Source organism: Enhydra lutris, unplaced genomic scaffold, assembly GCF_002288905.1.
Source record: "Enhydra lutris kenyoni isolate GAN:26980312 unplaced genomic scaffold, ASM228890v2 scaffoldscaffold3, whole genome shotgun sequence".
NCBI classification, from domain to species: domain Eukaryota; kingdom Metazoa; phylum Chordata; class Mammalia; order Carnivora; family Mustelidae; genus Enhydra; species Enhydra lutris.
Window position 1 is genome coordinate 60,719,654 of NW_019154087.1, and position 15,581 is coordinate 60,735,234.

A 15,581-nucleotide genomic window follows, 5' to 3' on the forward strand; every position below is an offset into this window, starting at 1 on the left:
GCCCACAAAAAGCAGATTTCAGGAAAGAAACATAATTACACAGCTCCACTTTGTGTTCCCTGAGCTATATTAACTTGGGCTTTGGAAGCATAACATTCTGAATCACTAATATGAGCAGTTCCTAAATGACGGAGAAAAGGAAACATTTCCCATTGATAAATGTGCTACTCCAGTATCCCATGTGCCAATCACAACATGAACCAAGACACAGCCATTCATTTTACTCTGGGGAAATCACAAGGTGTATACATAGCTGGCACAGACTGGCAGGTGGCTATATAAGCCTGCTGCCGATACAGGCCTATGCATGCATGCATACCAATAGCAGAGTATATGGAGTAGCTGTCCCATCTCTAAGACTAAAGGGTATCACATAATCAAAGCCATGTAGACCGCTATTTTCGAAAATGTGGATGCCCCATCTAATTTTGGATAATAGATATTTTAAAAATAAGGCTGATTTACACTAAGCATAAGCGTATCATATTTAATGGATATATTACTATCCCAATCACCTTCATGTGCTATATAAACTGCTAGAATGGATTATTAAAGACTAAACTAAAAACTGCAAGGGCAATTAATGGTCCCTAAAATTTGCAACTGCAATATTATTGCTGAACAGAAGGATGGTAGCAGCAGGCTTATCATGAAGAAAGCTGATTGAAAAAGAATACATAGGGAGGTTCATACAGATTCATCTTGATATAATCTCTGCCCCTCTGTGCAAATGAGCACAAGATGAAATGTCCCTGTTTCCTGTGTTGAAGACACAAAACCAAGAGAAAAAAGCAGATTGTTCCTGATATATAGATCGATCGATCGATCGATCTATCTATATATCCCACCAAAGGTAGGCTCATACTATTTTCCAGATTAAGGTAACCCTGAAGGGACTTGGGTAATAAATCATTGGTTCTGACTACGAAGATGAATTATTTCTACTTCTGACAAATTTGGTTGTTGAAACGTTCTCTTGAGGAACAGCTGATGAGTTAGCACTGTAATTGTCTCATACTCTTGCCCTATTCATGCTACTCCATCTGAAATAAGGGGGAAGAAAAGGGAATTAAGGAACACTAGGTTCAAAATATTTAAAAAGTATAGCAATCTAAAGCTAGGTAAATTTTGGTCATTGGGCCAGGAGATAATTTACTAGACACTCTTGGGGAAGATGAAATATATTATCACAGTTAGTTTCACATTCAAACTTGTCCATGTTATATCAGGAAAGGAAAAGGGGGAATGAGATGAGATTTCTCTACTGCTAGACTTTTAAAACTTAGGAGAAAAATGTAACTAACAGGTTGAACAAATCAGAACAGCTATTAAATGAAATTACTTTTAACAGAAAACAAAAAGGAATTATCAAACAATCCTTAGACTTATTCTAACTTTTGGAATTGTCTCTTTCACACATTCTCTTATACCTAAGTGGTTCTTTTTCATCAGGAAGCTGGTAAGAAGAGAATCTCCCTATATGTTACTCAAATGGTGAATTAAGAAGAGACACACAAGACATGTGATCAAACTCCAAAACACACCACTGATAAAAACTATTAAATCCTAGATACAACTATACTCCTTATTATTTTACCATATATAACAGTAAAATGACGAAAGTATTTCCATTAAAAATAGGAACAAAGGATGCCTGGGTGGCTCAGTCGGTTAAGCCACTGCCTTCAGCTCAGGCCATGAGCCCAGGGTCCTGGGATCGAGTCCCGCATCAGGCTCCTTGCCCCCCAGGGAACCTGCTTCTCTCTCCGCCTCTGCCTGCCACTCTGCCTGCTTATGTGTGCTCTCTCTCTCTCTCTGACAAATAAATAAATAAAATCTTAAAAAAAATAGGAACAAAATATTATCCCTATTATTGTTTAATGTTGTCCTAGAAGTTCAGGCCAATGTAATAAAAGTAAAACAGTAAGACAAGGTACAGCTTAAAGAAAGCAAGGGAAATTAAGGTTAGTGCATACGAATAAAGACTTTGGGTGCCTGGGTGGCTCAGTTGGTTGGGCAACTGCCTTCGGCTCAGGTCATGATCCTTGAGTCCCAGGATCAAGTCCCACATCGGGCTCCCAGCTGCATAGGGGGTCTTTCTCCATCTGACCTTCCCCCCCTCATGCTCTCTCTCATTCTCTTTCTCTCAAATAAATAAATAAAGTCTTAAAAAAAAAAAAAGAATAAAGATTTCAACACTGGGCAGGCCTAGGTTCAAATCACTATTCCATACTAACTGGAATTTTGACTTCATCTAATTGTTCCATCCTTCTATCTATTTTATAAAGTTGTAAAGATTAAACGAAGCACAATATGTGCAGTGGTTATAATGTGCCTACAATAAATTACAGAAATTATTGTTATGATATATATCATGACTACTTGCCATTGATATAGCTGTACACTAAAAATCCAAAAAATTAAACACTGTATAAGCTAAAACCCAACAATTTCTCCACATATCAGTAATATTCTGGTAGGGAAAAAAAAAAAAACCTTTTGAAACAGAAATAGAATTAGGTACTGTTAACAAATAACCTTTACAAGAAATATAACAAGTATGACCTTAGAATGATCAAAATTGTACAAGAGATACAAAAGAAATAATGAATAAATGTAGACACTTAACATGCTCCTGAATAAATTAATTTGTGGGTTTAAGGTAATACTGATAAAATTTCCAACAAAATTTCTTTTAAAGATTTATTTATTGATTTGAGAGACAGAAAGGGAGAGAGTGAGGGGGGACAAGGAGAGAGAGAGAAAGAGAGAGAGAAGCAGACTCCCCACTGAGTGAGGAGCCCAATGCAGGGCTTAAGCTTACGACTCTGAGACCATGATCTAAGCTGAAATCCAGAGTCACTCAGATGCTTAAATGAATGAACCACCCAGGTGCCCCCCAAGAGAATTTAAAAAGAAAAAAAAGAGAGAGAGAAAGAGACAAAAATTAACCAGGAATGTATCTGGTAAAGAAAAAGAGAGCAAGCAACTAAGGAAAACAAAGAAGAGTAAAAAGGAAATGAGGGGAAAACTCTATCAGAAATTTAAATATAAGGAGGAGGGGCAAGAAGGCAGAAAAGTAGGAGACCCTGTTTCAACCGGTCCCTTGAAGTGAGCTAAATATGTACCCTAACACTCTGAACACCCAGGAAATCAGCCTGAGATGTAAGATTATACACTTCTGGAATTCTACAGTGGCAGAAGACATCAGTGGAGAGGGTGCACCTTGCCTGGATCGTGGCTAATATATTCAGCTATACATCCCCCAATCACCTGTCACCAAAATGACTAGGAGGAGGAACACCTAACAAAAGACAAAATCAGAGACTGTGCCTTCTCCCATGGGACTGCTGGATATGGATATAAACAGTATATTGGAAAGGGAATTCATGGTAACAATTATCCAGGCAATGGCAAGGTTGGAGAAAACCATTTGTAACAACAAAGAATCTCTAAGGGCGGAAGTGAGAGCCGACCTGGCAGAAGTTAAAAATGCTATCAGTGAGATCCCATCTAACCTAAAAACTCTAACAACTAGGGTAACCGAAGTAGAAGATAGAATTAGTGATCTAGAGGACAAAATGATAGAGAAAAAGAATTAGGAGTAGGCCTGGAACAAACAGCTTAGAAGCCATGAAAACAGAATTAGGGAAATAAATGGTGTCATGAAATGTTCCAACATCAGAATTTTGGAGATCCCTGAGGGGGTGGAGAAAGAGAGAAGACTAGAAGATATAGTTGAACAAATTCTGGATGAAAATTTCCCCAACCTAGGGAACGGAACAAACGATCATGACCTAGAGGCACAAAGAACACCCACCAAGATCAACGAATCTGGAAAGACCTCCAGACACTTGATTGCAAAATTCATGAATCATAATTTTAGACAAGAGGTCCTAAGGGCAGCTGGGGGGAACAGATTCCTTACATACAGAGGAAGGTCCATCAGAGTAACATCAGACCTGTCCATAGAAACCTGGCAAGCCAGAAAGGGCTGGAAAGATATAGTAAGGGCTCTAAATGAGAAGAACATGCAGCCAAGAATACTTTATCCAGCAAGGCTGACATTCAAAATGGATGGAGAGACAAAAAGCTTCCAAGACTGGCAAGGTTTAAAACAGCATGTGACCATCAAGCTGGCTCTACGAGAAATATTAAGGGGCAGGTTCTATAGAAGAAGAAGGAACCCAACAGTGTCATAGAACAAAAATTTACGAGATAATCTATAGAGATAAGGACTTCACAGGCAACATGATGTCAATTAACTCTCAACGTGAATGGACTAAATGCTCCCATAAAACAGCACAGGGTTGCAGATTGGATAACACAACAGGGCCTGTCCACAGGTTGTCTACAAGAGACCCATTTTGAACTTAAGGATACATCCAGACTGAAAGTGAAGGGAAGGAGAAGCATCCTTCATGCAATGGGTCTCAAAAGAAAGCTGAGGTAGCAATTCTCATATCAGATAAATCAGATGTTAAACTAAAGACTGTAATCAGAGATAAAGAAGGACACTACATCATTCTTAAAGAGTCTATCCACCAAGAAGATCTAACAATTGTAAATATTTATGCCCCCAATATGGGAGCAGCCAATTACATAAGCTAACTGTTAATCAAAATAAAGAGTTATATTGATATGAATACGTTAATTGTAGGGATCTTAACACGCCACTCTCAGTAATAAACAGATCATCCAAGCAGAAAATCAATAAAGAAACAAGAGCTTTGAATGACACATTGGACCAGATGGACCTCATAGATATATAAAGAACATTCCACCCCAAAACAACAGAATACTCATTCTTCTCAAGTGCACATGGAACTTTCTCCAGAGTAGACCACATACTGGGTCACAAATCAGGGCTCAACCAATACCAAAAGATTAAGATTATTGCCTGCATATTCTCAGACAACAATGCTTTGAAACTGGAACGCAACCACAAGAAAGAGTTTGGAAGGAATTCAAACACTTGGAAGCTAAAGACCAAGCTGCTCAAGAATGTTTAGATCAACCAGGAAATCAAAGAAGAACTTAAACAATTCATGGAAACCAATAAGAATGAAGACACATCAGTCCAAAACCTATGGGATACAGCAAAGGCGGTCCTAGGGGGGAAATACATAGCCATCCAAGTCTCACTCAAAAAAATTGAAAAATCCTGAATATACCAGCTCTTTTTACACCTTAAAGAACTGGAAAACCAACAACAAATTAAGCCAAACTTATGCACAAGGAGGGAAATAATCAAGATTAGAGCAGAGATCAGTGAGATAGAAGCTAGAGATACAACAAAACACATCAACGAAACTAGAAGCTGGTTCTTTGAAAGAATTAATGAGATCTATAAACCACAGTCCAAACTAATCCAAAAGAAAAGAGAGAGGACCCAAATTAATAAAATGATGAATGAAAGGGGAGAGATCACAACTAATACCAAGGAAAGAGAAACAATCATCAGAAATTATTATCAACAGTTATATGCCAATAAGCTAAGCAACCTAGAAGAAATGGATACATTCCTAGAAACCTATAAACTTACAAGACTGAAACAGGAAGAAACTGACAACCTGCATAGACCAATATCTAGTAAGGAGATTGAAGCAGTGATCAAAAACCTCCCAAAAAACAAGAGCCCAGGACCTGACAGATTCCCTGGGTAATTCTACAAAATTCAAAGAAGAAATAATACCTATTTTCCTGAAGCTGTTTCAAAAAATAGAAACAGAAGGAAAACTTCCAGACTCTTTCCATGAAGCCAGCATTACCCTGATCCCCAAACCAGGCAAAGACCCCACCAAAAAGGAGAATTTCAGACCAATATCTCTGATGAATATGGATGCCAAATTTCTCAACAAGATCCTAGCTAATAGGATCCAACAGTACATTACGAAAGTACATTAAAAAGATTTTCCACCATGACCAGGTGGGATTTATCCCTGAGATGCAAGGGTGGTTCAACATTTGCAAATCAATCAATGTGATAGAACAAATCAATAAGCGAAGAGAGATGAACCACATGGTCTACCCAACTGATGCAGAAAAAGCATTTGACAAGATACAGCATCCGTTCCTCACTAAAACTCTTCAAAGTATAGGGACAGAGGGAACATTCCTCAACTTCATAAAATCTATCTATGAGAAACCCACAGCAAATATCATTCTCAATGGGGAAAGCTGACAACCTTCCCTTTGAGATCAGAAACACAACAAGGATGCCCACTTTCGCCACTGTTGTTCAACATAATACTAGAAGTCCTAGCAACAGCAATCAGACAACAAAAAAGGGTATTCAAATTGGCAAAGAAGAAGTCAAACTCTCTCTCTTCACAGATGAAATGATACTTTATATGGAAAACCCAAAAGACTCCACCCCCAAACTACCAGAACTCATACAGCAATTCAGTAATGTGGCAGGATACAAAATCGATGCACAGAAATCAGTTGCTTTCTTATACACCAACAATGAAAATATAGAAAGGAAAACTAGAGAATTGATTCCATTTACTATAGCACCAAGAATCATAAGATACCCAACCAAAGAGGTAAAGGATCTGTACTCGAGGAACTACAGAACACTCATAAAAGAAATTGAAGACACAAAAAGATGGAAAAACATTCCATGCTCATGGATCAGAAGAATAAACATTGTTAAAATGTTTATTGTTAATGTAAAATTAAATTTAAAAAATTTTAAATATATTCTAAATCCATAATTACTAACACAGTGAGGTGGTGGCAGAACAGATAGAATAATGGAGCAGAAGAGAGCTTGATGCATGTGTACTACAGAGTCATTCTCTAGTTTGTATAAGAGTTTAATATATGTATTTATATTACTATTTATGTCAATAATTTATATTAATTCATATTAATTATATAGGTATTTATATTAATGTATAAAGGTAGATTAATATACTATAAATTTATATATTTTATATTTATATCTTACATAATTATAATATAAATTATAAATCTATATGTTATATTATATATAAAATATATTTATAAATCAGTGGCAGAAGGAAAGCACGGCCATTAAGTGATGCCAGTACTTTGATTAGGAACTTGGCAATAATAAAAACTTACTATTTTAGAACTTATTCATTTAGAATAAGTAAATTAGGTTCTCACCCCAAATCAAACCCCAAAATAACTTTCATATTGATCATCCTTAAATGGGAAAGACAGAGAGGGAGAGCCAGGTGAGGGGATGAGAGGGGGAAATGAATGAGAATAAAAAATGGGAAAGAATTACAAAATTATAATGGTGACATATTAGCCAGTAAGAGATACAGGAACATCAACATGACAACGATCAAGAATATGAGCTAAAGCTTACATGCTCTTCCCATACTTTCTTTTCTCTCTCATACGCTTCCTTTCTCTTTCGTTCTAATTGTTCTTTTAGTACAGCAGCACGTGCACTTGCTTGGGCCTGAAAATAAAAACAATCAACAAAATTAGTTACCAGAAAGAAGGGGATAGGTTGTTTTTTTGTTTTGTTTTGTTTGAGGTCTCTAAAACAATCTACTTATTTTGCCAAAAAAAGAGGAGTTCTGGGGGTGGGGGAGAATTTCTTGAGTAAAAATAGAAGCTCACTCTATATCCCTAGCACTAAAACCAGGGCTCAACACACAGCAGCTGCTCAGTAAGTATTTGTTGAATAAAAATAAATACAGGCATATTCTTTTTTTTTTTTTAAGTGTGCAGCATGATGGTATTTTTATTTATTTTTTAAATTAAATTTCATTTTTTTTCAGTGTTCCAAAATTCATTGTTTATGCACCATACCCACTGCTCCATGCAATACGTGCCCTCCATAATGCCCACCACCACCAGGCTCACTGCACCCCGCACCCCCCCCAAAACCCTCAGTTTGTCTCTCAGAGTCCACAGTCTCTCATGGCTTGTCTTCCCCTCCGATTTCACCCAATTCACTTCTCTCCATCTCTCATTCTAATGGAATATCAAATGTAAAAATTTTAAACTATGGTTATTATATACAGACATCATTTGTCTTCAGAGAAACAGACAATAATATTTTTCATTTTTAAGGTTACCATTTTCTCTTTTTAAGACTGTGTAATAGTTTCATATACTTCTGTCATTTTATCAAATTACTCTCCATAAATACAGGATACGAAGAGAGAGGAAGACACTGTTTTTCAGAAACCAAACAGTGAAGGATAAAGGGGAATGAAAAATTAAGGCAGAGAATAACTATGTAAGACTTAACACAATTTTCTTTTACTTTTTTAAGATTTTATTTGTTTATTTGACAGAGATCACAAGTAGGCAGAGAGGCAGGCAGAGTGAGAGAGGGAGGAGGAAGCAGGCTTCCTGCTGAGCAGAGAGCCCGACGCGGGGTTCAATTCCAGGACCCTGACATCATGACCTGAGCCAAAGGCAGAGGCTTAACCCACTGAGCCACCCAGGTGCCCCAAGACTTAACACAATTTTCTACCTTAAGTCCCAATCTTCTCCAAGAAAACTGTAATACATTTCTAGTTTATACCTTAAATGCTTCAACTTTTTTCCGCCGCATGTCAGCCTCCTCACTTCCTTCTTGTCCTTCAGAATAATCAGCTTCTTTCTACAAAGTAAGTACATAAGAAAACCTCTTAGGACAGAGCCTTGAATTCAGTGCAGAGCTCTGTGGAAGATAATACGAATAAACTAACACCTAAAAATATAAAATGGTATATTGTTCAACACTACTAATTTTCTCTCAAGTGCTGCAAGTGAATTATCCACAACTACCAACTCTTACAGACAATGAATGGAAAAAAAGACAAAAATAGAATGATATAAAATGGCCATGGGTAGTACTTTAATTTTCCTCTCAAAATTCCTCTGGAAAAGTGGTCTTATCAATTTTAAATCCCACAACTAAAATGTATTTTATTCCTATGTATAGTTTTCTGATCTTTGACTTGAACTCCATCAGATTTTATGTTAGTGGCACAGCATTTTTTATTTTTTTAAAAGATTTTATTCATTTATTTCAGAGTGAGAGAAAGAGAGGAGAGAGAGAGAGGGGGCATATACAAGTTGGGGGTGGGGAGAAGAGGGAGAGGGAGAAGCAGACTCTGTGTTGAGCAGGAAGCCTGATGTGGGGCTCTATCCCAGGACTGTGGGATCATGACCTGAGCCAAGGGCAGATGCTTAACCAACTGAGCCACCAGGCACCCCAATGGCATAACATTTTTAATCTTAATCTATTATAATGTCATTCAATTACTTTTTAAAAATTATTATTCAACCTGCCTTTTCACCACGAAGTTTGGCTCTAATCTGTTGGCGCTCATTGAAATTCTGCAGTCTTATTTGCCTCAGTCTTGCCAGATAAACCTACAAGGAGAGAAAAAAAACATACAGCAGTTTAATTTAGGGAAAAACTATCAATATTTTTACTGCTAAAAATTTTTTAATTTAAAGAAAAGTGTTAATCTGAATACAAGAAATAAAAGTTTCAAAATCTGGTTAATGGAAATGTAATATTAGCTTTCAAGTGTTTAATTTAGATCAACTTATTTCTGAAAAGAAACACATAATTATAAATTTTTATTTTTATCAAAAGAAAAGAAATCAACTCAGAATACTGAATATCAGTTATGGGGCAAAATTATGACACAGCATGTCAGTCAAATTATATTAACAGGTCCCTGTAGACTTACAAAATCCTTAAATAATTGTTAAGAATTTAAACCATGCAAGAAAGGAAGGCAATAAACTCAAAAATGGCTATGTGACGGAGGTAGCGAACATGCGGGAAGCATACCTCTTCCTCTTTGTTTCTTGGCTTCCCTCCTCTTGAAGAGCTGGACCTGCCTCCATACATAGCTGCCAGGTTTTGCAGGATTCCCTGTTCATCATTTAATGTACTAAGTTTAAAGAATGACTAAGGCTACATTAGCATCTTACCTAGGAATATCCAGGTGCCACTTTATTTCATTTGGCAAACACTGATCATTTCTAGTGGATGAACTTAGATAAACCCTGGCATTTTCCTACGTCAGTATAACCAATACATTCATTGAGAACAGAAGGAAGCAATTAAACCCCATATATAATTATTCAAAAGAGAGACCAGCTATGTTTCTATTAGTCATTTAAGTAATCAGTTTTTTAAAACTGCTTTGGAGGTTAGCTAAACCCAAATACAAGTTCTGTTCTGTAAAGGGTTGGTCATATCTACACATTTGTTTACATACTAAATACACAGACACAATATTAAATGTTTGAACTCAAACTCTACACTTGGACATATCCTGTTACTATACTGCAAATGATCACAATCAATCACAAACTGGTATCATTTTTAAACACAGCTTATCATAAACATGGAATTATGTCCTTATTAATTATTAATATCCTTCCAAAAAGTTATCAGATTGTCAAACTATCCATTTTCTCTGTATTCAGCACACAATTATGCTGTAAGATTTTCTCCTTAAAAAAAAAAAATCATCAGGGTCTAACTTTCCTAATGTCTTTTTTTTTTTTTTTTTTGAAGGTCAAGCAAAGCTTTATTTCATGCCAAGCATCAAGAATCAAACCAAATGTTTGAGGCCGCACCTCTTACGAGAGAGGGCGACCTTTCTCTATTTCACAAACTAGCTTTTAAGGACAAAGGCCATGTGGTTGGGCCTGGCCACACACAGGTGGCCAATGAGATTATAATACACAGAGGAAATTCCACAGTCATGTTAGGTCACACATAAGTGACCCCTATCTAATGTCTTTTTATCAGCTTGTTGAAAGCATACTTTTTTATATTCATGACCTCCATTTTCCTGCTTCCTATTTACATTTTTTTCCCTATTTACTTTCTAACCTAACACAATCTGGTTTCTGATCCCACTAAGACTGTGAAAATTTTCAAGGTTACCACTGACTTTCTAGTTCACAATTCAAACGGACACTTTTGAGTAAATTTTTAATTAATATTTCCACTGGAGATGAGTTTGAATCCATACAACTCTTTTTTTCCTCTCATAAAAACATATGTTCACTGCAGAAAGCTTATAAATCATTCACAATTCGACAACCCAAAGCACCTAAAGTCTAAAGTTAATTTACTTCCAAATTTCTTTTTCCTCATACGTATAAGTACATACACATTCTATCTTTACAAAACTGGAATTTTACTATAGTTATTCTGATTTTACCTTAATATTAATCAGCATATCAATTGTAATATTCTAAGTCTCTCCTCACACTCAATATCCTTAAAAACAGTATTGTTAACTGACTATATAGTATTCATAATATTCCACCAAATAGTGTTCTATAATTCACACATTAAAAACAAATCTCTATTCTCTTTCATATTTATAACAGCACTCTCTCCTGGGTTCTTCCAATCAATCCTCACTATTTTTCCCTGGCTTTTCTCTTCCTTGGCTCATCACTAATGTCAATATTTTGTCAAGGTTCATTCTCTGGTCCTCCTTCTCTTCTTATTCCTAGGCTTTAACATATGTTGCTGATTCCCAAATCTCAATCAGCCTTGTAGTCCTTTTTCTTGAATATCTGTGTATATTCAACTAACATCTGGACAACTCTACTCACTATGCAGCAAAACTACTTCAATTTATAAACCTGACTATATCATTCTTTTTACTATATGATTTTATTCCTACTTCAGTTATTGATCACAATCTGACACCCAAGGCAGCAAGCTGGGAGTTTTGCCTCTTTCTCTACCCTGCCAAAATAGGACAATCGAATTACTAAGCCACCTCCTCCTGTCTAACTACCCCTTTAGTTTCTTCCTGAGTGCATGGTCTCTGCTCTTGACTTCTGACTTTCCAAGAGTTTCCTAATTTATCATTACATCTCTTAGTCTATTCCTTTCCCCAATCTATTCTCTACAATGCAGAGTAGCCCTTTTAACAGTTTCTTTCACATCAAAGCCCACATAAACCTTCCAATGGTTTCCATATCTTCGTAATATATGAATATAGATTATTCATATACATTCTATTCCATTGCATGGCAGATAAGGCCATTTGTGACCTAGCTGTATCTATTCTCATCTCTGCCAATGCCTACATTCTAGCCATGATGACTACATGTGGTTTATAGACTATGTCATGATTTCACTCATCTTCTTAAAATGGCTAATTCTACTCATCTTCCAAAATGCAAATCAAACATTTCTCCCATGGAGAAAGCCTTGCTCATACCTCCACCAGTCATTTAAGTGTGACATGCCATACCACTTTTATATATACCATCTGCAGTAGTGCACATCAGTGTATCATAATGGTGGACAGGCAGTATATATGATGGTTAAGAACATGGACTATGAAAGACTCCAAATTCTGTCAGTTCACACATTTGTCAATGTCACCGAACCACTGCTGACCTTCAGCAAAATTACTGAAACTTGCTGTAAGTTTGGGCATAATAATACCACCTACTTTGTGGGTATATCAGAACAAAAAACATTATTATATGAATGTGTTCTGCCTGTCTCTTCTTGGAGCCTGACCAAAGGCTACTGCCCACTCAGTTTCTTCCCCTCTTCAAAGGGATCTTGGCATTAGCTTATCAGTTCCTTGAGCTTTTGAAATATGAGTCAGAGAGTAGGAAGGTGAAGGAAAACAAGAAATAGGGAAGACTGGGCAAAGATGTGAACTATGAAAAGATGATGGAAGTATCTACAGTTACAGAAGAGTGGGTGGAGGAGAACTGAGTATCACTATAGCCTGTATCTTTCTTTCATGGTATTTGAGAACTTTAAGTAGAAAAATCTGAGTTACTTTGAAGCAATTTTTTTAAAAGATTTTATTTATTTGACAGACAGAGATCACAAGTAGGCAGAGAGGCAGGCAGAGAGAGAGGAGGAAGCAGGCTCTCCGCGGAGCAGATAGCCCAATGTGGGGCTCGATCCCAGGACCCTGGGATCATGACCTGAGCCGAAGGCATAGGCTTTAACCCACTGAGCCACCCAGGCGCCCCGTGAAGCAATTTTTTTTTAACATTTCATTTTGAAATATTATAGATTCACAGAAAGGTAAAATGTACAAGGAGCTTTCATGGACCATGCATCCATCCTCTCCCAAGTTAATCATCTTGCATAACTATAGTACACTATCAAAGCCAGGAAACTGATTCTAGCAATTATACATGACATATAGTATATCTGTATTAATGCAATTTGTCACACATATAACCTTATGTAACCATCACCATAATCAAGATACTCAATTGTACCATTACCATACACTTCACAGTCATATTCACTACTCCCTACCTAACACTCATCAACTACTAATATGTTCTCCATCTTTACATTTCACAAAATTTACATATTGGAATCAAACAGTACATATCATTTGAGATGGACTGTTTTTACTTCATATTATTCCTTGCAGTCCATTCAAGGTATTGGATGCATAAATCAATGATTTGTTCTGTTTCACTGCTAATATTCCATGGTATGGATATACCATAATTAGCTCATTCATTGACTCACTGCAGGACATTGGGCAGTTTCAACTTCTTGGCTATGAAGAGTTAGAAGTTGCTAAGAACATTCATGTACAAATTTCTGAGTGAAAATACATTTTCTTTACTCTGGGACATAAGTGCAAGAGTAGAATTACCTATGGTAGGTCCATTTTTAGTTTTAAAAGGGACTGTCAAATTATTTTGCATAATGGCTGTGTCACTTTACATTCTTACCAACAATGGATAATTCAGTTTCTCCACATCATCACCAGCATCTGGTTTTTAATCACTTGTTGTTTTTTTTTAAAGATACTCCAATCCGGGGCACCACTTAATTCTTCAAAACTGTTTTGGCTGTTTTAAGACCTTTCCTTTTCCATATACATTTTAGAATAAGTTTGTCTGTATCTATAAAAAATGTTCTTGAGATTTTACCAGGAATTGCACTAAACAAAGGTCAAGTTAGGACAACCTACCATTTTTACTACATTGAGTCTTCTAATTCATGAACATGGTATGGAACATGGTATGATTCTTTAAGTATTTAGATCTTCTTTGATTTCATCAACATTTTTTCATTTTAATTGCATAAATCCTGCATGTTTTACTAATTTTTTTCATTTTTTGGAAGCAATTATAAATGGTATTATATTTTTATACACTTGTTTATTGTCAATGTATGGAAATTCAGTTGATTTTTCTGTGTTGAATCTTGTATCCTGCTAACTATAATGAACTCAATTTTTAGTTCCAGAAGAGTTTTCAGAGAGTTCTTGGGATTTTCTAAACAAATAATCATGTCAACGGGAAATAGCAATTATTTCATTCCTTCCTTCTTTTCAACTCTGTATGTCTTTTCTCTTTCCTGCCTTACTGCAGTAACTAGAACTAGTAACTAGAACTAGAACTTCCAGTACAATGTTGTGATTCCAGTGGTGACAGCAAACATCCTTCTTATTTTCCCTACTGTAGAGGGAGAGCATTTAGTCTTCTATGTATATGAAGTTAGATTTAAGGTTTTTGTTTTTTTTGTAGATGCCTATTATGAAGTTGAGGGTGTTTCCCTTTATTTCCAGTTTACTGACAGTTTAAGTCATGAACTTTATCAAAAGATTTTCTGCATCAATTGATTTGATATGATTTTTCTTCTTCAGCCTCCTGATACGGTAGATTACACTGATTTTCTAATATTGAAACATGATTTGCATTTCCAGACTAAATGCTACTTGGTCATGTTAGATTAGAATAACTAAAATTTTATTACAGATTTTTGCACCTGGGTTCATGAGATACATTAGTCTGTACTTTTCTTTTTTGTGCTTTGTCAAGCTTGGATATCAGGGTAATACAGGCCTCAGAATGAGTTGGGAAATATTCCTTCTGTTTCTATTTCCTAAGAGATTGTATCATTCTATCAAACTGGTGTTAATTCTTTGAATGTTTGGCAAAATTCTCCAGTGAAACCAGATAGGGCTGAAGATTTATTTTTTTTAATACATTTTAAATCACAAATTCAATTTTTAAATGTTACAGGGCTGGGATTCCTGGGTGGCTCAGTCAGTTAAGCGGTTGCCTTCGGCTTGGGTCATGATCCCAGCGTCCTGTGATCGAGTCCCACATCAGGCTCTTTGCTCGGCAGGGAGCCTGCTTCTCCCTCTGCCTCTTCCTGCCTGTGCTCTCTTTCTCACTCTCTGACAAGTAAATAAACAAAATCTAAAAAAAAAAAAAAAACAAAAACAAAAACAAAAAAACCACAAAACCAAAAAAACTAAGTTACAGGGCTACCTAAGTTATCTATTCCAATTTGGCAGTCTGTAGTTTTCAAAGACTTGGTCTAGTTCTTCTAAGTTGTTGAATTTATGAGTGTCAAGGTGCTTGTTATTACCCTGTTACTCACTACAGAATCTGTAGTAATATCCCTTGTTTTATTCTTGATATTGGTGATTTGTGTCATCTTTGTTTTTATTGTCAATCTAGAGATTATCAATTTCATTCAATTTTTTTCTAAGAACCAGCTTTCTGTTTCATTAAATTTCTAAATAATTTTCCCATTTTCAATTTCATTGATTTCTACTTGTAATGATTTCCTCCATTCTGTTTGCTTTGGATCTATT

The 15,581-nt window shown here is 36.1% G+C and overlaps 1 protein-coding gene across 2 annotated transcripts in view; it reads right to left on the reverse strand.

The window, feature by feature from the left end:
- The window catches only part of LOC111157092 (NIMA related kinase 1), a 218,060-nt gene that overhangs the window by 101,343 nt on the left and 101,136 nt on the right, over positions 1-15,581 (reverse strand). Inside the window, exons 18-21 of one of the 2 annotated variants that reach the window (XM_022518328.1) lie at positions 9,788-9,871; positions 9,274-9,357; positions 8,522-8,599; positions 7,346-7,441 (exon numbers count right to left, since the gene is read on the reverse strand). In XM_022518328.1, the coding sequence (XP_022374036.1) occupies positions 7,346-7,441; positions 8,522-8,599; positions 9,274-9,357; positions 9,788-9,871 (342 nt within the window). The remainder of the gene's footprint in view (positions 1-7,345; positions 7,442-8,521; positions 8,600-9,273; positions 9,358-9,787; positions 9,872-15,581) is intronic. The other variant, XM_022518338.1, reaches the window with a different exon arrangement.